This window comes from Aulostomus chinensis, chromosome 11, assembly GCF_037954235.1.
Source record: "Aulostomus chinensis isolate RoL2024-O1b breed Wild chromosome 11, RoL_Achi_v1.0, whole genome shotgun sequence".
NCBI classification, from domain to species: Eukaryota; Metazoa; Chordata; class Actinopteri; order Syngnathiformes; family Aulostomidae; genus Aulostomus; species Aulostomus chinensis.
Window position 1 is genome coordinate 21,710,963 of NC_141330.1, and position 23,110 is coordinate 21,734,072.

The 23,110-nt window shown below is 38.9% G+C and overlaps 1 protein-coding gene across 2 annotated transcripts in view; it reads right to left on the minus strand.

Annotated features, from left to right (window-relative positions):
• Window positions 1–12,815: 12,815 nt before the first annotated feature.
• ddc (dopa decarboxylase) overlaps window positions 12,816–23,110 on the minus strand; it is a 33,219-nt gene continuing 22,924 nt past the window's right edge. Inside the window, exons 6-14 of one of the 2 annotated variants that reach the window (XM_086219060.1) lie at window positions 22,483–22,626; window positions 21,953–22,019; window positions 21,623–21,717; window positions 20,180–20,247; window positions 19,452–19,528; window positions 18,375–18,394; window positions 18,190–18,288; window positions 14,287–14,388; window positions 12,816–14,195 (exon numbers count right to left, since the gene is read on the minus strand). In XM_086219060.1, coding sequence (XP_086075186.1) covers window positions 14,007–14,195; window positions 14,287–14,388; window positions 18,190–18,288; window positions 18,375–18,394; window positions 19,452–19,528; window positions 20,180–20,247; window positions 21,623–21,717; window positions 21,953–22,019; window positions 22,483–22,626 — 861 coding nt within the window. In that variant the 3' untranslated portion in view covers window positions 12,816–14,006. The remainder of the gene's footprint in view (window positions 14,196–14,286; window positions 14,389–18,189; window positions 18,289–18,374; window positions 18,395–19,451; window positions 19,529–20,179; window positions 20,248–21,622; window positions 21,718–21,952; window positions 22,020–22,482; window positions 22,627–23,110) is intronic. The other variant, XM_086219059.1, reaches the window with a different exon arrangement.

Below are 23,110 nucleotides of genomic sequence, written 5' to 3' on the forward strand. Positions count from 1 at the left end.
TGCTCACTGCTCTCGTCTTCAGAATCAGAATGCTTTATTTTCATCGCACTCAAGGTACAAAAAAATTAAAAAGACAATTCTCTGGTTAAAATATTATATATATATATATATATATATATATATATATATATATATATATATATATATATAAAATTCCTCTACAGACATCATTTCTCTTTTTATACTAACTAAGCTAATTATCCCTCCTGTAATCAGTGTTCATATGTATTTAGAGGATGCAGGACATGGAACATGGCAAAGGAAGTTTGCCCTGCACTTTTAACAGCCAGCAAATTAGGGAAATCCCTTCAATGCTTTTGAATTGAAAACATGATTCTAAAGAAGTAGGTAGTGTCTGGCAATTTTGTAAATCAAGACAGAGGCGAGATGTGATAATATTTTGATTTTGCATGAAGGATCTGGCTACCCTGGGTACTGTGGAAAAAAAACTATCATTTCCTGTGTCCATTAGGTGGCACCAGAAAATATGATACGATATTGTATATTATACTCTGTTGAAGGCAAAACAGTGCAGTGTAAATCATATTAAGTTTGTTACATCGGGCTCATTTCTTGTAACCAGGCTGGACTTCTCATGAATTGTGTGATGTTCAGCAAAGATTTAATGATGTGGAGTCTTGTCAAACCAGTTTCTTCTTCAATGGTAAAATATAAAAAAAATTTGCTACCTCCCCACGATAATCCTACTAAATCGAAATTCACAGTCTTCACAGTAACCCAACATCAAGTTCAAATGATTCTATGCCCAAATTTGAGATGAACCTCATCAAGGGGCAGTTCATCAAAGTGTAAAAAAAGAATACATACTATTACTTTTGCAAGGTGGTGCTATGACTAACCTCCCCCAAATGTGAATGGGTTCTTCCTTGGCCCTGTACCTACAGTCCTTCACCAAGTTTGGTGAAAAGCAATGTTAGAGTTGTTGATAATCCTACTCACAGCCAAAAAATAAGCCATTGAAAAAATAACCTCCTCAGTAGAGGAAATAACATTATTCAAATTAAAATTATAAAAAAGTATGTCTTATGGCTTATTAAAAAGGATGTGTAAAAATGTGACCACCTTATTTTTATACTTTTATGAAATAATAATAGTCTCAACCAAGAGATGAATTGGATCAAATATTCCAATGACAAGCTCAGCTGTTCTCTTACTGCCAAAAGTATTTTAATCAATAATATGATATTCGGTTTAATTGATTCTTTTCTGAATCATGCCATCATCTCACCAGATAAAAGGGATTTTTTTTCTGATCATGGATTGAAAAGTTTTCCTAACAACAGAGTACCAACCAAATCCCATCAGCCTCACATCATGACCAGCTACACAGTCAGACTGCCAGCAGTCTGCTGTGATCTGGACCTGCCCGGAAAAAGTCTTCACTAATTGTACCTCCATCTCTGTGCTTTCAAAATCCACTAAACACCTCTATAAATCTCTGCTGTAGTCCTGGAAGGAAATGTTGTGGGCATGTAGCAGCCACATCAATTACAGTACCTAGGCACTTCAAATCCACAGAAAGACCCAGAACTTGACTATTCAAATACCTCAGTTTGCACAATGACTGATAATGGGGATTGATGTGTCTGCTCCCATCTCACTCACAATTGACTCCTTGCTCTTCCCCTGTTTGTTCTCCCACTTTCCCCCGTGGTCAACATTTGCCAAAGTCCTTTTTTTTCACTTCAACACTCAAACTCAACAACAATGTAAATGTTATGTGATTTATTGGATGTATTCCGTTATCATAGCAAAGTGGTTTATGAAAACTTGTTTTGTGACCATATGTCACTGAATGTAAGTGTAGTTCATTGTCATGATGCTAGTGCAAAAAACTGTTGCACTGTAACTGTATTAATAATGAAATGCCATCACATCGTAAGTTACAGGATTGATATTTTTGAGTTTTGATGCTTCTTACATAAAAAAAATTGATATGGTAGATACAGCTAAGCACTGAACATACATGTTTCAATACTACAGCCATGCTATGGTATTCTCTAATGTGTGGGTTTTTAATGTGTGGGCTGGTGCCCCCCTACCACCACCATCACTCTCTGACCCAACAGGCTCTCTTTCCCAACAGTCACCACTGTAGAAAACTGTCTTCAACGCATGTCTAGAAAATAATTTCCACTGTCACTGGTATTAAGATATGGGATGACACTTAATTCCAGACAGCTCGTATATTAAAACTGTGTAAGAATACTCATTAGGAAAGTATTGACTTATCAAAAAGGACACTGTTATCCTAATAGAAGTTTAAGTGTTAACACCAGTGACCACTTTTACATGAGACATTAAATCCTGACTATGCAATGTGATATCTGCGGTTCTGAAATTCATTTACACACTGATGGCTGATGGATTGTAATGTTTTCCCAGTTGATGTCTCCCAAGTGAAAAAAAAATCACTCAGGCAAGCAATAGCTTAAAACATTAGATGCCTGGAGGAAGATGCACCACGAGTACTGTAAACAGTGGTGCTGACATCACGTGTTGAATCAATGCTGTATACAGATCATTTCTGTACATCCTCAGAGGTTTAGGTTAGTTAAGCTAAAAACTATACCAATTTTCACCAGACTTGCTGAAGGAGAGTAGAAGGGACAAAAAAGAAAAAGATTAAATTTGTGAGAGAGAGGAAAGAAAAAATTTGAGTAACAGGAAATGGTTTTGTTTTTTCCCCACACACTGATGTACTCATTACAGTGAATCAACTAGATTCCTCTGAAAATTGGTCAGAAACACGTCAATAACTTGGTGATGAGTTCATGAAGACTGTGTTTTTGTTATAAAGCATCACTGGGTAGGGCAAGTACACCATTATCTGTATCTGTACAACCATTAAAATAATCTGTGTCTGGAGAGGAGAGAATGGGGCTTAGTCAGAAAATGGGTGGGACTTAAAACTGGAAGTGGATTAACTGTCACGAGGTGGTGTGCTGGAGGGCAAGGAATTGACCCAATAGCAGACGGGGACAGGGAGTGCTCAAAAAGGGGTATTAATTTTTAAAAAAAGAAGTACAAACAAAGGAGTTAATCAGGCCTAAGTCCTGGACACACAACAAAGCATCGGCCAAAACTTACATATTGAAGTGAGGAAAACGAGGGGGGAAACTGGAGACTGCACACATACAAAAAAAATCACAAGAGGCACAGGGCACAGGGCACAGGGCACAGGGCACAGGGCACAGGGCACAGGGCACAGGGCACAGGGCCCAGGGCCCAGGGCACAGGGCAATGACCCAACACAGGCAAAGGGAAACACAGAGGTTAAATACACAAGGGCAAACGAGACGCAGGTGGTGCAATCAAACTGGTGAGACACATGAGATAATCACAGGAGGGAACACAGGAAGACAGGACATGACAAAACAGGAAACAAGACTGGTATTCATGATATTAACATGTCACTGGTCTCAAGAAAATACCAGGGCTTGGTCAGTGGTTAGTGCTGGCGCTTCACAGCAAGAAGGTTCTGGGTTCGAGTCCTAGCTCGGGCATCGGATCTTTCTGTGTGGATTCTGCATGTTCTCCCCATGCTTGCGTGGGTTCTCTCCAAGTTCTCCAGCTACACCATCCATAGACATGCAATTTGGGATTAGGCTGATTGATACTCTAAATTGACTGTAGGTATGAATGTGAGAGTGAATGGTTGTTTGTCTCTATTTGTTGGCCCTGCGACTGACTGGCAACCTGTCCAGGGTGTACCCTGCCTCTCACCTGTAGCCGCTGGGATTAGGCTCCAGCCACACACCCCCATCCCCCGCGACCCTTAACAGGATCTGAAAAATATTTTAAAAAGCCTCAGTATAAACTGTAGACCAGTGTTTTTTGAATAGAAGTCTAAATTGACAATTTATAGAACAGCCTTAAATTGAGTTTACTGCCACTGACTTCATGCTGACCGCCCTATAATGTAGAGCAACTGCTTTTTGTGTGACTTACAGGCTGGTTGCCTATCAGACAATGTTGTTGGAAATAGACACAACATTCCCTTCTTTGAAAAATAAACACCAGAGCATAGAGACTGACATTCTGTTACTCGTTTGTTACTCAACCTCCTTAAACCCCAATATCAGTACCAGATAACTTGCTTCATCCTACGATCCCTAATCAACTTGATGAGTGGACAATTTTGATTTTTGGACTCTTATAAATTTCCCTGAAGCCTGAAGACATCTACCACCTGAACTTAAATCATATCCCTTCCCAGTGGTCGAACATAGTAAGCCTCATGTAAAAGACAGTTGATTTACATCAATATTACAGGATGTGACAATCGCTTTGTATCAGTGCACTCATTAGACTGCCTCTTCATGAAAAATTCACCACCATCTTCCTCTATAAAACAACCACTTGTAACATGCACAGGGGCATGAGGGCCTGTTTATAGCTGCATGAATCTTTCTGTAGTTCTTTGTTTTTGAACAGTTATGAGTATCTGTCACCAAAACCTGTCCTATTACGACCTGTTGTATTAGTCTGCACTGACTAGTACAAACATGTACCTCCCAAGATATTAATTGAAAGTGAAATGTGATGATATTTTTTATTTTGCATGAAGGAGTTGACTAATGTTATGTAAAGTCATTTTTTATGCTTGCAAATACACCGAATGTGATGTCAACATCAGAAGGGAAAAGAAAAGGGGCTCCTCCTTTCACTGACTTTTTGATGACTGGAACTACAGTGTCCCTAGCTGGCATCCCAGAATCACCCTCCTTCTGCATCTTGTTTTTTCTTTTCAACTAGAGACTAAAGACTAGACCCACAAGTTGCACTGCCCTGCCACATCTGACATGGATATCAAATGATATTTGTAACATTCTTCTTTGTACCACATGACACACAGGCAAAACATTAAATAGATACCATAAAAAGAACATCTCTAAAAAAAACACAAAGAGGCCCATCAACATGAATAAAAATGTGTATCATCATTAACAGTATCAAATAGTAAAATTCAGCAATCATCAGAAGGTGGGATTCTGTGACTGTTCAGGATCTTGATGGTTTGGAGGAGGAAGCTTTTGCCAACTCTGGTAATTTGGGCTCTTTGGAGACTCTTACCAGTTTTCAAGGTTGCAAAATCTGATCAGTACTTTCAAACCAAGATATGGCAAGAAAATCCTTTCTTTAGTTTTTACAATTTTCCGTGGCAACCAAAAATTTGATACTGCTGCTGGACTCTCTTGAAAACTGTGCATCAGAATAGGAGGCAGCCTAAAATGTTGATGCTTCAGAGAGCTGTAACATCAATCCTTTAGTATAGCGTTAGTATATTGAAGTAAAATACAAACTGAGCTTATCCTGTTTATATGCAGAGACACTTAGAATTCTATACCTCACTGGACAGCTAATACAGTCCAATGAGTGAATAAAGCTTTAGTGACATTTAAAATGATCATTGTATAATATGAAATGTTGTTGCTAGGGATATATCTGACTTAGTGAGATGGGGTTTTATTCCCTGAGGTGTAGGAGATAGTAAGGGAATGGCAATAACTGGGTGGAAGGCAGACAGTCAGCAGTACTTCTGCTGCTCCCCAGATCAAATTCATACTCTGCTCTAATGAAAACTGGCTCATGTGCAGACAGTTAGTGGCTACATCCCCAACCGTCTTGCTCCAAATTATGCATAAGTTAAAGCCTTAATATACCCTTAATGAGTTGAACATATATTTCTATTAACGCTTTGGTTTTAGGGATTCCAACAGGGTATATTTGACTTCACTACAGAGTTGCAGAGGTATTTCCTCCATTTCACTTTTAGCATGAATTTATCCCAAGTGACTCATCATTCCAGAATGAATTTCATTTAAAGGACAGTAAATATGCCCTTTAATGTTTAGATTTTCCTAAACCAGCTGTAATAAAATGGACAGATAAAATTGACATTGACAAGTTCTTTGGTCTCTATCGCTACACTTATACAAAAATATAAAGTTGCATTAAAGTCACGTCAGGTCAGTTTTATTAGTAAAACTTGCGCCAAATCACAACAAAAGTTATCTCATGACACTTTAAAAGTAGAGTAGATCCAGCACCACACTCCTTCAATAAATTTACACCCAACAATTCTCCATGAGCAAGCACATCCTGCAACAGCAGCGACGAAAACCTTCCTTTTAACAGGCACGAACGTCGAGCAGATCCAAGCTCAATGGGAACAGCACTTGGGGGAGCTTGGTGGGAAAGAGAGCAGGAGAGCGGGGCAGAGACAAAGACAGATAGTGGGGGAAGACAAATATACAGAAGGAAAGAGCAAGACAGAGATATAGATGGAGGCAAAGGAGAAGAGAATGATGGACAGACGGAGATGTGAGCAGGTGATGCTACAGGTGGCAGCTTGAGCCTCTTCTGGTCTGTAGCCTCCTCAAGCAGCACCTTGGATCTTGGATGTAGGGAACCCAAAGGCCCTAGAGAAGAAGATGAGTTAATAACATATATGAGTATGATTTATGCAAACAAATAGAGGAGGACAGAGAGAAAATACAGGAGGAGAGAGAAGCCCAGTGCACCATGGGAGAGCCTCCAGCAGTCTAGCCCTAACTATAAGCTTGATCAAAATGGAAGTCTGTTTAAGTCTGCTCTTAAACATAGAGAGGGTGTCTGTATCCCGGACTGAAACTGGGAGATGGCCCCAAAGGAGGAAAGCCTGATAGCTGAAGGCTCTGGCTCCCATTCTACCTGTAGAAACTCTTGGTCCACAAGTTAACCTACATCCTGGGAGTGAAGGGTTCTTGCTGGATAATAGGAGACTATGAGCTCTGCCAAATATGAAGGTGCCTGATTGTTGAGGACGTTAGGAACCTCAGTATGTCTTTTGAAGTCAATGAATGAGTCTGTCAATAGTGTTGACCAATGATCGTGGCCAGCAATTAACCTCCAGTACTGAATCTCCATCTGTAGTTACAGAGCACTGGCCTTTTGTCCTCAAGGATTAGTTTAATTATGGTCTGTTTCTGTGTGCCTGTGCATCTGTGCATCTGTGTGCTTAGTTTTTATTATCTACAGGAGACCTTTTCTGGTATAAACTAACCTTATCCAGACCCCTGGACCAGTCGTAACGAGGCACAATATTATAAATGAGTTTTTGGGGTAAAGTTAAGGTCCAAATTGAGGTTAGGTTAGGATTAGGCATCAATTGGTTAGGGTTTGGTTCTCAAAGGTGAAAAAAGTGATGAAATGCAGCTTAAAGGCCTCTACACATAAGACATGCAATGAGGTGCCCTGTGCTGAGAATCCGATTTATTGCATATATGCTAGCACATGGTATACACAATTCAACTTGGGCACAACATTCTGTGATGTCATGCAGGCTGGCAGTGTTAGCTTGAAATGAATCTCAAACAATTATGGAGAAGCCATAGCTCCCTGACAAGCCAAAACTCTCCTGTGCTCTCACCATTTCTGGTGGATGGCTCTGTTGCAGAAACCATGTGCACAATTGGGCATTGAAGAAGAACTGTGTGTTCGGCTGCTGATTTCACACATTTTTTCAACACACTTGATGAGAGCTATAACATCGAAGACAACACCCAGCTAATTTTTTAATATATTCCCTGATTTAATTTCATTAGTGAATAATGCATCAGTATATAAGGAAAAAAAAGCAGGTTTTTAATTGTAACCTCAGAGTACACTAGAAACATAAAGTTGAAAAAAAAGGCTCAGATTCATGATCATCTAATACTTTGTATTTCTTGTTTCCTTTTGAATGCCCTCCTTTGGTTAAACAATTGTCAAGTCCAGTCAGTTTCATTTGTTTAGTGCCAAATCACAACAAAAGTTATCTTATAACACTTCGCAAGGAGAGTAGGCCCAGCACTACACTACCTCAATTAATTTATACCCAACAATTCTCCATGAGCAAGCCCATCCTGCAACAGCGATGACAAAAATCTTACTTTTAACAGGCAGGAACAGTGAGCAGATCCAACTCAATGGACTTACTTTGAGCAGTTGGGAGGGGCAGAAAGCAGGGCAGAGACAAAGACAGATAATGAAAAAAGACATACAGAGGAGGACACAGAGCTACAGAGACAAAGAGAGAGAAAGGGGTAGAGAATGAAGAACAGGGGCATGAACAGGCTTGAAGGAGAAAGACTGAAAACAAAAACATCTAGCTACCAATAATCACATCTACAGGTTTCTCAAACAATCAATTTCAGCATAGTATGAGCAATTGTGTGCTAGCAAAAACAATGCTGATGTTAATTCTAGTACAGTACTGAGAATACTGATATAAATACTACACTGTTAAAACGATAACTTAAATTTGTTTGCCCAAGGCTAAACTTTACAGTGGTTGAACTAAAAATGTTTTGTAGTTTTGGAAACATGAAAAAACATTTTTAGTTCAATTAACTTTTATAAGTTTATTGTGTGAAGTTCTCACATCTCACTACATAATACTGTATATGTACTGTATATGTTTGTTTGTTTTAAGTTTGGCCTTGTGACCCCTGGTGGTGGCTTGATGCTGCTCTATGCGCAAGTGCAGCTGTTATTAAGATGTTTCTGTGGCTGTTCCCAAAGAAGGAGAAAATGATCCAACAACGTATTTTGTTAGTCAATGTACATTGCTATATGTAACCTTAATTAAACTCCTGAACCTCAGGAAGTAGTTAAAGGTGTTTTACAAGGGGGCGTCACAGCTCTTCCTGAGTAATCAGAGTAATTGGGGCCATTTCCACAACAAAGAAATACTCACATATGATAAAGATTATATGGAAGCACATTCCAAGAATATTTGTCTTTAGATCCACGTAAACCTATATCATATGTATGCTTGACTTTTAAGTATACATGAGTTCAAAGTATTATTAAAAGATAACATATAAGACAACAGAAAAACACTTAATATCAGCAGCACAACGAGAGGCAGCTTCCTGCTCAACTAATCTCAATTTGCCAAGCCTGCCAGCCATGGTGCCCTTCATGATGCCAGGCATTTTCCCTGCTGCGGTATAAAGGTGAGTGTTTCTTGAACCAGACTTTGGCTACAATGGCTCTGTGATGATGCTAACTGTGAGTGGTGGGTCTCATTTTAAATTCTATGACCGGGTGAACAATTTTGCCAATGCGGTCACAGTGGCGAGTTGGCCGCATTAGCTGCGCACCTTATTACCAAGCATACACAGCTAGCTAGCTGTGGTAACGGAGGCCATTTCCACCGGTCATGAGCGGATGGAAACGTGGAAGCTTGATTTGTCGTCACCCACCTAGCATCACAGACACAATAACTTACAATAAATTAAACACATTAAAAAGAGTATGGACCTTGAGACAGATAGGGAGAATAAATTAATTCAATAAATGAACAACTCTCAAAAAAGTTAGATAAAAAGTGGACGCTTTAATCTGTGATGAACGAAAAGTATACTGGAGGCTTTCTGTATGTGTCTCAAGTTTTGGATGTATGCACCTGAATACAAGGTAGAAGAATGTGTTCACTGTTATGTTTATGTACAGCATTCTGCATGTAATAATGTTTTTGATTTTATCTTTTTTCATCCATCTAATCTCGCTCTCCAGAGTCTCCAATTTTATCTGCTCTTTTCAAGGGTGTCTTCTCAGACACAACCGACGTCGACATGGTAGAGGACCTCACTAGACAATTATGGACGATCCATCTACTTATTGCATGTTTAACTGTGATCAGTAGTTTTATTAGATCAGATTCAGTTTTTCTGCTGATTAAATTAATATGAACACTAAATTTTAAAGGTATAAATGATCACAAATTTGAATAATGACAATGACACGCTGTCATTGCCTACGTGAGCGTTGAAGTCTCCCAGTAGGACAATGGAGTCCCCAGTCGGGACACCATCCAGTACCCTTCCCTAGGACTCCAAAAAGGGTGGGTACTCTAAACTGATGTTCGGCGCATAAGCACAGAACACAGTCAGGACCCATTCCCCGACCCGAAGGCGAAGGGAAGCAACCCTTTCGTCCACCGGGGTAAACCCTAACGTACAGGCAGAAAGCCTGGGGGCATTTAAAAATCCCACCCCAGCCCCCCACCTCTCACCCAGAACGACTCCAGCGAAAGAGAGAGACCAACCCCTCTTAAGGTCTTGGTTTCTGGATATGAAACTATGTGTCGTGGTGAGGCTGACTATATCTAGCTGGTAATGCTCAGCCTCTTCCAGCAACTCCAGCTCCTTCCCCACCAGAGAGGTGACATTCCATGTCCCAAAATCCAGCTTCCATGCCAGGGGATCCGACAGCCAAGGCCCCCTACCCCAGGCCAGGGCAGGGCCCCCATGCCCCTCCGGGCTGGGTACACAAACTCCTCGGTGTTCCTTCTGTCAGGGGTCTGTTGAACCATTCTGTGCCTGGCCATTCGCCGAGGACCAGTCTGCCTTGGGTGACCCTACCAGGGGCAAAACGCCCCTGACAGCATAGCTCCTAGGGTCACTAGGGCACTCAAACTCCTCCACCACGTTAAGGTGACATTTCCAGGAGGAGCATGGCATTTCCCAAAGACCATGAATTCACTTTTGAGGTCAACTTTCTCCCACTTGCACACAATGTGTCAGAAGCTTGGAAACCAAGCTCTTTCTCTCATAAGCTCAAGATTTAGAAGCTTTTTTTTTTCATCTTGTGCAAGCATTGGATTGAAAGTGATGCATGTTCTTTAGGGCAAATGGTTTTTTTTATTTTTATGACAACACTGCTCTCTGTAAAGTCTAAATTTTTAACAACATGGCCAGTTTGTGTTTATATCCAAAGTATGCAATTGTTCAGCTGCAATACTTTTTTCCTACTTGAAAATCAGGATAATTATCTCTGGTCTCAGGGTCAGCCTGCTTCTTTAGTGCCAAATTGCACTATTGTCTACCTTGGCCAGGGACAGTCAGTTGCAGTTCATTATGTTTTTAACAGTTTCACTCAAGAACTGGGTTGTCAGGTCTCAAATTTTGTTTTTGTGTGCTGACATTGTTTTATTCTGGTGTTACAGTTTTAAATGTATAAAGAACAAGCTTTTAAGTCAGTGTTTCATGCTCATCTAAGTGTTAATAATTAACCACGATCTTAATTTCATGCTAAAGAGGCTTCATGCACAGATGTTAATTCTACAGGGCTGGTGTTTTTGACAGTTTTACTGTGATGTTCAAGAATGAACGCGAATAAAGTCTGAACAAAACAAAATTAGTTGGCACAACTTTTATCTTTACAAATTTGTAGTATTTGTAAATGGAGATGATTCCAGAGCTGATGAGCCTGATAGCTGAAGGCTCTGGCTCCCGTTCTACTTTTAGAGACCAAAAGTAACCCTGCATCCTGGAAGCAAAGGGTTTTGATAGTAGGGGACTATGACCTCTGTCAGCTATAAAGGTGCCTGATGGTTGAGGTCTGTTAAAAGGAGAATTTTTCAATTCTATTCTGAATTTGACAGGGCACCAATTCAAAGAAGCCAGCATAGGGGAAATATGGTCTCTGCTATTAGTTCTTGTCAATATACAGGCAACTTCAATTCAGACCAGCTAGAGAGTCTTTAGGGATTTATTGGTGAAGCCTGATAGGAGAGAACTGAAGTTATTTAGCCCGAAAGTTACAAAAGCATGGACAAGTTTTTCTGCATCATTTTGAGACAGGATGTGTCTGAGCTTAGCTATGTCACATAGATGAAAGAGGGCAGTCCTGGAGATTTGCTTCATGTGGGAGTTGAAGGACAGATCCTAATCAAAGAGAACTCCCAGGATCCTTATGGTTGTACTGGAAGCTTGGGTATCTCATTAGATAAGGTATTTCTAATGTGTTTTTGCACAAAAACTTGAGTTTTGTCAGAGTTTACTAAAAGAAAATTGTTGGTCATCCATGTTTTTATCTCTTTTCTACAGTCTTCCACTTATGTATAGATAAGTGCCGCGGCATTTTCTGCACAACAGTGAAAATGAAAAGTGTTTCCTGATGGGACCTAATGGAATTTTGGGACACCACAGCTGACTGTAGTGTTCTCAGAGGTATCATCATTAACAAGTACAAACTGAGATCAATCTCATAAATATGACCTACACCAGTTCAGTGAGGTTCCTTGAATGCTAATGACATGTTCCAGTCCCTGTAATAGGATGTGATCGTCAATGGTATCAAAAGCTGCACTAAGATCTAACAAGACCAGCCCAGAGACCAGTCGCTCATCTGATACCAATAGAGGGTCATTGATAACTTTGACTACTGCTGTTTCTGTGCTATGATGAACCCTGAAACCTGACTGGAAATCCTTTCATAAGCTGTTGCTGTGAATGAAGTCACACAGCTGTTCAGCAACTCGTTTCTCAAGAATTTTTGAAGAGAAAAGGAAGATTTGATATCGGTTGATAGTTTGCCAAAACTTCTGGATCCAGTTATTATTTTGAAACGGGTTTCAATTCCCGCTGCTTTAAAGGACTGTGGAACGTGACCAGTTGAGACTGACACACTGATCATATTTAAGAAGGAGGCGCTAACTTGGGTAGTGTCTTTAAGTAGCTTAGTTGGGATGGGGTCTAGGAGACAGGTAGATGGTTTTGAGGACAAAAGTGTTGTACTGAGTTTGTGAAGGTCAATGGGAGAAAAGGTATCCAGGTATATATCTGGGCCTACAGCTGCCTCTAAGATTTCCAAAAGCTGTGTTGAGTCTGCCTACAATGTACTCAACAGGACACGTTAATCTGGGTTATTGCTGTTTCATTCCCCTGTTATTTCATTGGTATTTTAGAAGCCATTAAAAAAATACCGGTATGTGCAATTCTGTTTTTTCAAAATGATCCAAAACCATGCTGATGACAGATTTATTTCAATGATGAGCCATGCACAACATAGCCAAAAAAGAAACACCCAGATTATTAGCAGCAGTTTACAGTTAACACAAATTATAGAATTTGACAAGACATGGTGATGATTCAACACAAAAAGAGATAAACATAGATGATGAGAAATCAATGCAAGAGAATTACAGGGATCCAAAATACTACAAGACACAAACTTGTAAATATCTATGAAATATTGATTTGGGGCTTGTAAACTTATTCTAGTTAAGCTTTGAGTTCAAGCCATATTCCTCTGGTCCAATTTCTGTTTGAAACAGAACATGTCTAATCTGTGTTATAATCAATAAACAGTTCTAGTGAGAGAGTTGATCATTCTAGTCCATTTGGTCTTTGAACTCCCTGATTATGAAAAAAATTGATTAAAGAACATTTCCTGTAAAAATAAAACCCTTCACTTGTCATAAACTTTTGGAAAACAGTCACCCAATGTGCTGACATATGAATCAACACAAATTCTGTCAAAATATACGAATAAATATGACATAATAAATAGCAATAATCAAATTAATAAAATGTTATTTGCTTTTGATTGGCATAATCATCACTAAAATATCAAACAGTACTGTTGTTTCTAATTACTCCATAAATAGAAGAATATAAAATATTGGATGCAGTATCATGTCCTCTGTCAAGTCCTTCATATAACCAAATCAATAATGTAAAAGTGGTGATTCACATATCTCTAAAAATATAATGACTTATAATCCTCCACTTGAGCATGTGTTACGTGACATATACAGTAGAAACATCTTTAACCAAGTTACTCTACATGCAGCCATATACATTTGCTTACACACAATAACGGAAAAATTCAGACACAATGTGCAATACATTCATTGCAAAACTAAATAAAAAAGAGCTTGAATTCACCTCAAACCGTAATTACACAGATTACAGAGAAGCTGCGTTGACAGTAGACAGGTCTACAGAATGATGAGTACAAAGGGTTAAGGACAATAACACAATCATAAAGCAGTCTGAGATAATAGCTAAGTCAGAGTGACATTAGCTCATTTTAAGTCAGCATCAAAACAGTGGGCTCATTTCCAATCATGACATTTCATATCTGCAACATTAATCTCAGAATCTTTGTCTTAACTTTGGCCCTTATTCAGGCATCAAATGAATGGCCCCTCTCATTCTATTTGTCAATTAATGCAGAAGTTCAAAGGTCAGCTGCGTAATGTGCCGCCACGCTTGCTGAATGTGACGTGACTCTGTGATGCGTGAGCAGATGGCAAAGCGCAGGACGAAGCGTCCAGAGAGCTGACAAGGCACCAGGTGGATCTTTCTGCTCTTGGTGATCTTTTTCAGCAAGTTCTGGTTCAGCTCATTGGAGCCCTGTTCAGACCAAGTAAGGGAACCTTAAACTATTACCCAAATCAATTGGGTCTTTGTATACAATAATATTCATTTAGTTTGACATTGTTACCTTAAGCCTGAAGCAGACGAGTCCCAAGATGACCTCAGCACAGATGTCAAACCTTTTGTCTGCTCTTACCAGACTTTCAAACTCTTTGGCCAGACCCACTTGCTGTAAACAGAACAGATCCATTATAACTGTATGTATTCCTTCCACAATTCCACTAAAAATATACACAATTTGCAATTTATAATGAACAACTAATATATCCATGTCAATAATAGACATTTGTACTAATCTTACTTTTCTCTTGTCTTTATAAATGTAGTTACTTTTGCAAAATGAGACCTTTCTACATATTTATTTTATTCGTCAGAAACAATGTTCAACAAATCAAACCTGAGAAGTGTCACTAGATGGCAGTACTGCATCATACTTTCAGCTCTTTCTACAGCTCTGAGGGCTTTTTTCCCTATGCATTTCCTCCATTATCCATCCATCCATCGTCATCTTCCGCTTATTCCTACACATTAAGGGTCGCGGGGGGGCTGAAGCCTATCCCAGCGTCAACGGGCGAGAGGCGGGGTTCACCCTGGACAGGTCGCCGGACGAACACGAACAACCATTCACACTCAAATTCATACCTACGGTGAATTTAGAGTATCAATCAGCCTAGTCCCCAATTGCATGTTTTTGGACTGTGGGAGGAAGCCGGAGTACCCGGAGAGAACCCACACAGACACGGGGAGAACATGCAAACTCCACACAGAGAGATCCCGTGCCTGAGCCGGTACTCGAACCCGGAACCTTCTTGCTGTGAGGCCACAGTGCTAACCACTGCACCACCGTGCAGCCCATTTCCTCCATTATACTTTAACTATTTACTAAGGGTGAAAAATAAGCAATTTCAACCAACCAAAACCCAAACACATTTTATAAGAGAAGTTTTTTGTTGTATTTATTCTTATGTACAGAAATATGCTGTCAGGAAATGTCATTTTACTCCTTTTTAATCTTTAAAAATGTCCTAGTTGAAATTTAACTTCAACTCCACTTCATTTGCCAGTCTGGGGTTGTCCTGACCCCCTTTGTAAATGACACAAACTATTCCTGACGGTGGCTGAGGCATACAACCACACACACACACACACACACACACACACACACACACACACACACACACACAAACACACACACACACACACACACACGTTGCATCATTTTAGCCCCACAAAGTATGCCAGATTCAGTTTTGAGATCCCACACATATAGTTAAAAGACAACATACACACACACAAACACACATACTAATAAAACAGCAATTGGACCTCCACCTAAGATGTTGTGGTTACAGGTCCACGGTCTGCATGTCTGTAAACAGGATGTTGAAAAAAAAAAAAGACCAGAGCAAGTCCCCAGATAATTTATTAGACACATACTAACAGTGAATTTTTGATATGGGATCCAGAAATACTGAGGTAATACATCAAGTACTTACAATTCACTTTTGGTAACATTAGTTGAAGTATATTTGATCCACGCAGAGAGTATCTGCAACAGCCTGTCCTCCCCCGGGGCAAACAGTCATAGAAAAGTTTATATAATGGATTGATAGATGGGTGACTGTGGCAAAACAGTTTCATAGTGGGCCAATTATTATACAGTAGATGAGGCCAAGTAACTACTAGCAAGTAACCAAGTAACCACTGTGACTGTGTCCCACAACATTCTCTGATAAGCATTTGCCCCCCCCCCCCCCGCGCACCTTAATTTCTGTCCTATCCAGGCATACACTTGCCCATGCACACTCACATGCTCTTTCTCAATTTATTTTAAATGTATTGTTTTTGAAACACTTATATACTCATGACAATGAGCAATATAAACATTAAACTCGCAATCAGCCACATTCCAGACAGACAGCATTTAATCATTGGCGGTAGAGGGTCAAGCTGACTTTTCTGTAAGTAGTTAATTTAGATGTCTGATCACAAACACTGGACTAAACCTTAATCTAGGGCTTTGTAAAATAATTTCTCAAATAAACAATGAATGTAGCAACTTCCCTGTTAAGCAACACACTTCATGTTTTGTGTCCCCCCCCCCCCCCCACACACACACACACACATACACACACAACCCTGAGTACAAAATCAGATATAGATAGTTTGGGGGTTGTACAATACAGATACAAATAGCAGTTTAATTTACACCTACAGTAGCAACACAAGTATTTTTGAGAGTTCACACATTGTTTTTCTGCTTTGGGTCAAAACATAGCTAGCCCATGCTTAAAAAAATGTTCCGTATCAGAGAGTGGGAACAAAGACTTGTTAAATCTGTATGAGTTGAACTCAAATAGTTCCATATTTATTACAATAAGTCTAAAAGAAACACACAGTGGCTACAATTTAGAACAGCGTGTCGTTAGTCATGGCTTGGCTACAGGATCAATTCTACCTCTGCTGCTTCATTCAAAAAGGATAATGAAGGAATAATGTGTTTATTTGATTGACATTGAAGACTAGAGGAAGGAAGAGGAAGATGAGTAGGAAAGAAAGACAAGAAGTGATGAAGCAGTGAGAGAAACAGATGAGGAGATTTGAGAGATGGAAAAAAGGAAAGGCTAGAGAAATGTAGGAAAACACTGCCATGAAAAGAAGAAGCAGACCAGACATACATGACTGACAGGACACACTGATGGAAACAGCACACAAGGCGGGATTTTAGTGGTAAGGAGGATTAAGAGGGCTGAGGCATCAGAGGGAGAGGATGGCATTTACCAAAAAGGCCAGGCATATATAATTGTCAGAACGTTTTGTTTTTATCTTGGTGATTGAGAAGGAGAGCGATTCAAAGACTGAAGAGTAGCAAATGTGAATCAGTATACTGCTCACCACTGTCAGCATTGTGCTTACCATTGCAATGGTTATTTGTTTGCTCATACAGAGTAGCTAATGCTCTTTATTTCAATTGCCAAAAGGAAACATTCAGCAAGAAATCAGCTTTCCAAGACACAGAAGCATTGAAAACGCTCTCATGACTCCACAGAAATCTATTTTCCACACACTCAGTATAGTGTAATGGCTGCAGCTACTTCTCTTTCCATGGACACAATATAGAGGACATCAGGAAGAAGTCTTCCATGTTACAGAACCAAAATTGCTAATAAGGAAGGGAACCAGAGTAACGCACTGTATGATACTCACACAATACTTGGCAGTCGGTAACAAAGGTACAACCGGAAATGTATAGTCATCCATATATTGTAATACAATAAATAAATTACACATCACAAAATCTGTGTAACAGAAGAAAAAATACCCTGAGGAGAGCAACTGTGTTTTGAGTTTGAGAATTTTAACATGTGAAATGTTTAATGTCATTGAACTACACATATAATGGATGACTCATAAGAATGATACAAAATTATATGAAAGTATGTCAGAAGTATATTTCCCCTTAATAGAAATCATGTTCATGGACCAGGTGATGTAGTGAAGATTTATTTAGTCAAGTTACTTGTATTATTTCTAAGTTTGTAACATTTGATAATATCATGTGAGTATACTATTAAATGAGTCAACTATACACTAATGTGGTCTCATTTACACACACGCACACACACACGCACACACGCACACACACTCAGTGCAGGTAGCAACAAGTAAAGTGGAAGTGTGTATCAAAAAGACAAAATTTAGGCTAAATATTAATCAATTTTTATAGCTTTAGTCCAGCCCAGTAATAATTACTTTAGTGATATGCAGTTGGAAAGTTTTTTAAATTATATGAGGGAATATTTTTGGAATAATATATGTACATAAATCAGCTAAATATTTAACCTCTGTCCAGATGGTTTTAAGCATTGCAATGATGAAGTACTGGATATTGTTTATGAGGGCTTTGGTACTGTGCATGTAAAGGTAGTTGTATGTGTATGTGCAGTAGGGAAGACCTTTGGTCATGTACCTTGCGTATATGAGCCTGGAGTCCGCTGAGCCCATACATGCGGAAGACAAACCACATTTTTAGTGAGCGAAATCGTCTTCCTAGTGGAATCTGCCAATGCTGTAGGAAGGAGGAGGGTGGGGGTATAAATGTAGTTTCAACATCAGCTGTTTACCATTTCAATGTGCAAAATATTTTCCTCTTACCCTGTAATCCGTGACCAGACCTTAAAGAAAAATGTAATTATTATGAAGATAAATAATTCCTTCTTTCTTAGTACTAATAGATTTAATGATCATATGTGATGTGCAGCAAAGAGCCATTCATTCATTTGATTGCACTGAATTACAGCATAGATGCAGTTATATTGTCCTCCATTGTCCAGGTGTTGCTGTCGTTGTGCCTACTCACTGAGTTCTGACTGATCACAGCACTGTCAGATCACTGGCTAACGATGGCTCAGAAAAGAGACCAACGTTAGCTGATGCTAATAACCGCTAATTAGATTGAAGGTCCGGACTATAGCAAAGAAGGCCTTTGTGAGGTGCATAAATGTGGTGGCTGGTGGGAGTTAGCAGATTGTCTTTCTCTCTGTCTGCTCATTCATCTGACAAATTACAGTGCAGAAGTGAGCCCATCTGCAGCCTTGGAGGAATCACATACAGACTTAAATCATATAACCAGAACAATTTGGTCACTAATATTATTTTAAATGTAATTCTAATTTCAATCCAGTGGTTTAAGCAGTTTTTGAAAGACATTGCATGGTAATAACAGGATGCATTATTTGATTTGATGCGTATTAAAGTAAGTGAAATTTTTTAGCATGTCTCACAGAAGCTAAGGTTCACACCCTTTTACACTTCCACACATTTTTGCTATTTTATTCCCCAATCTTATGTTAATATAATACTTTACTGCACTAAATTTAACAACAACATGCCAGTCTGGACAGTCCTCTTAGAACCAGACAAACAACTGGACTTTCAAAACATCTTCAATTTAAAGTTCTGAAACTCAGGTTGCAAACACAGACACAGGAATGTAATCATGCCTATCAGATTGTGACACACTGAAATTCTCATCCGTGGTAATCTGGATTAGGAAACACTGCACTGCGTTTGAAAATGCTTCAACATATATTGTTGAACGGCAAGTGTGCTCTTTTTGGTTTGATAAAATCTTTCTAGTTGTATGGCTTCCTCAAAGTGTCAGCAGCAAAAACAGTATTTGTTTAACAATCTAGATCCATTTATCAAATTACTGAAGTGAAATGATTTTACCTGACTCCTGGTTTTCATGTCTCAAGTAAAGTGGTTCCATCTTGAAAGCTCCAATAAGGTCTGCTCTCTTCTTCACCCTGTTTAATTGCAGATCAACATTCTGTACAACAAATATTACTGGATCATTTAATTAAAAAAAAACTATTGAAATCACATTTTGAAAAAAAATCATGACTCATTTGCATTCAATGATTTTGTTCTTGAATGTTTTGCTCAAAATCATCCAAGGTTTTCTCAAATGTTAGTGACTTTAACTAGTAAAACACATCTTAGATGATGGCAACTGTGTATTTCAATTCATTATCATTCATTATTATTCAATAAATTCATTATCCCTACTAATGGAGGCCCAAAGGAGGACTCATAGTCACACAATAAACACTGCAAAGTAAACCATTTTATTGCATGTTAGTATACTCCTACGTGATGGGTTGTTCGCATTTTCAGACATCTCTATTTCCATGTAGCACACAGGATGTCTGGTTTGTTTGCTGCTGACAGAAGCAGCAGATGGAAGGCGTGGTTCTATTTTCACAGGGCTAATGATTGAGGTGAAGATGGATATCACTTTCGTGATATCACTTAACACTGAGGTCCATTGCTAAATATTCAGGCAAAGGAAAAAACTGTTAGCAATTGGTTAACTGTCATACCCTCACCAATAACATTACTTAAAAATAATTGGATGAGTGGATTCAGTTAAATGATTGGCGAGTGAAACAGCTTACCACATGGCAGAGCAGTCAAAGTTGATCAAAAGCCATTTGTGTGGGTTGAAGTTGAAAGAGTCAGCAAACTATTCAAAGATATAAAATTTAAAATGTGATTGTTTGATATCTCTGCAGACAATTTACAGTGATGAGATATGAAAAATGTTCCTAATACAAAAATATAACTTTATAATAAGGCAATATTAATAATGGTTAGTTATTGGTTAGTTTTATATATGAGCACTGAATAAGCATTAATTCAGCATAATTAATCAAATATTAATGTGACCCCTATTCTAAACATGTATCCCTAACCCCACCCCAACATCCCTAGTTTTTCTATCCATCTTGGCTGTGTCCCATATAGTTACCATAATAGTCACTTGTAAATGATTAGTAGTTATGGTAGTTCATCGTTAACTGATGACTAAGTAACCCAAACATAAGTGATCAGTTGAGTCATTGGGTTGGAGTTAGGAGAGATAAACTATATTGATTTCATTCTAAATCTAACTTTGCAAAAACATATTCCATATTTAATTTAGCATTTTTGATGTAGGGACCACCTTTGCACCAGCAGTACTGTCCAGGCTAAAGCAGGCTCAATTTATTTGAAAGGCAAAAAAGGCACACAGAAAATGACCCTTTCCTCTGAGCATTTATCAAAGTGAGACAAATATTTCATAATCTGCTCTCATCTATTTGTTGGCTATCTTTTGTAATATCCTGTTGTCTATCTCCACCAATGCAATAACACAGTGAGGGGAGACAATGATGACAGACTCAAGTTGCCAGTTGCCATCCTGACTGATTCAAAGAAGACTGGTGGCCTGCTCATTTATCAACCAGTATGCCACACTCTCCTTCCCCTTCCTCTTTAATGTTTCTAAGTTAAATGCTACAAGTGCAGTTTATTTATTCTGTTATAAATCAAAGCATGTGACAGCTGGTCCTTTTACAGTCAAGTCTGTTGTCTGTCTCCTGCTGTTGTTGTAACGCATGTTTCTCATAAACAGTGATATATAAAGGTCTTATGCTGCCTCAGGAAATTGCTCTGTCCTTATCTCTGGTTTGTACAGCCCAGGGAGCAGCAGCTGCTTTGACAGCCTCAAAAGGCAGATTGATGATTACCGGTATATGCTGATTGCTCAGCATATTACTCGCTCTTGCATGCTTTCTACTTGACATTACCGTTGAGCCATTTTCAAACAGAAATGAAGCAGCTGAAAATAATCAGTATCCAGTTTACTTTCATAGATATTATGAGTTCACATGCTGTATAGCCGAAACAGGTTGTCATTCAGCACTTAAATATATCCATGTAGAAGGGTGCACGCCTCAAATATTTACCCCTCCTCCACGATCGTGCCATTATTGTGCATGATCGAGATTCAAATCTTGGAGAGTTCTTTGAACAAAATAATTGTTGACATTTTACTAAGAAGCACTGAAAATACTAACCTCAATGCCATTCAACAAATGCCTGAATTCAGGGCAGATGAATGCACTTCCAGCATATGCTGCATCAATGTGCATCCACATATTTTCATCATTGCCTGGAACATATCAGAAATAGGTCATATCAAGCGACAACAAGTACATGAATCATTTCCTCCAAGTGATGCTGTGCTAAAACATATAGTCCCTAACATACACGACTACTGATATGGATTTCTTATAACACATCAAGACTATGTTATTTCAATTAAAGCTAGTCACAAATTAAAGATTGTGTGTTTTTTGAAAGTTAATACAAAATACAATGGAGCAGTGAGTGCTGCTGTGACTTACATATAGGCCCCAGCTCAGTGGTGTGATCAAATGCACATGATGGAGTGGTGCCGAGAGTTGCACAGAACTAAAACATACAAATGTGCTTGAAAACAATCATGACCACTTAACATATTGGTTTTAAATCTGTTTAGTAATTAAATGTATATCACTTTGCATCTAAAAATATTATTTAGCGTGACTTTTCCGTTTTGAATATTGTTCTCTGATTGAGAGTTATAGATATGTGGAGAGTTCCTCAACCAGACAGATGTGCACCATGTTCTATCAAAGTAATATCATTAATAACAGAAGCAGGAGATGCTTCACAGATTGTGTCATTATGACTCTCAGTGGTTGTGTTTCTGCTTACAAGTTACATTAGGGCTATTCAGGGATAGATGTGTGTTTAGAGCAGCACTGTGTGTCTGTTTACATGTTCATTCTGAGATAGATAGATAGATAGATAGATAGATAGATAGATACATACATACATACATACATACATACATACATACAGTACATACACACATACATTGATTCTTTCTTACATAAAATGGAATGAGTCCTGCTGCTTTGTCCTTTTCTATTATCTCCATCAGTGCATCCCCTGTGACAGCATAAGTGCTATCTGTAGGGACCTTCCTCATCATCACCCCTCCAATCATACCAGCACGCTCCACTGAGGAATGAGCCTCAACAGGGAGAAAAATATTCAAGCCTTTGTTATTACAGGACAATTGAATAGCAAAACCTCTCAATCTCCGTATCAAACTTTACTATAGAGAACAGGAGCTTTTATGTTACATATTGTTTCAAAGACTATTATATATACCGAATGCAAATTCCCCAAATTTAGATTTAATACAATTGTTTTCAAAATTTGATTGATCAAGTAATTCATTTATAAGATAAATCCATATTTTACTCCATCAGCACAACATCAGCATAAATTAGTTAGAAAAAAAATGCATTTGTACTTTGGGGATGCACACCCTTGAGAATTATTCTTAAACCAGAGGAGAATAGCGAACTGTGTCACTCTAAAGGTCTATGTGGCCCTCGGGTGACTCGCTAACCCAATCACATCATCCTGCCTGGTATTTAATCTAATTTGCTGCAGCTACTGCCTGAATGACCGCCTGTCTCATTCAATCACTAACCTTAATAATTTGCTGG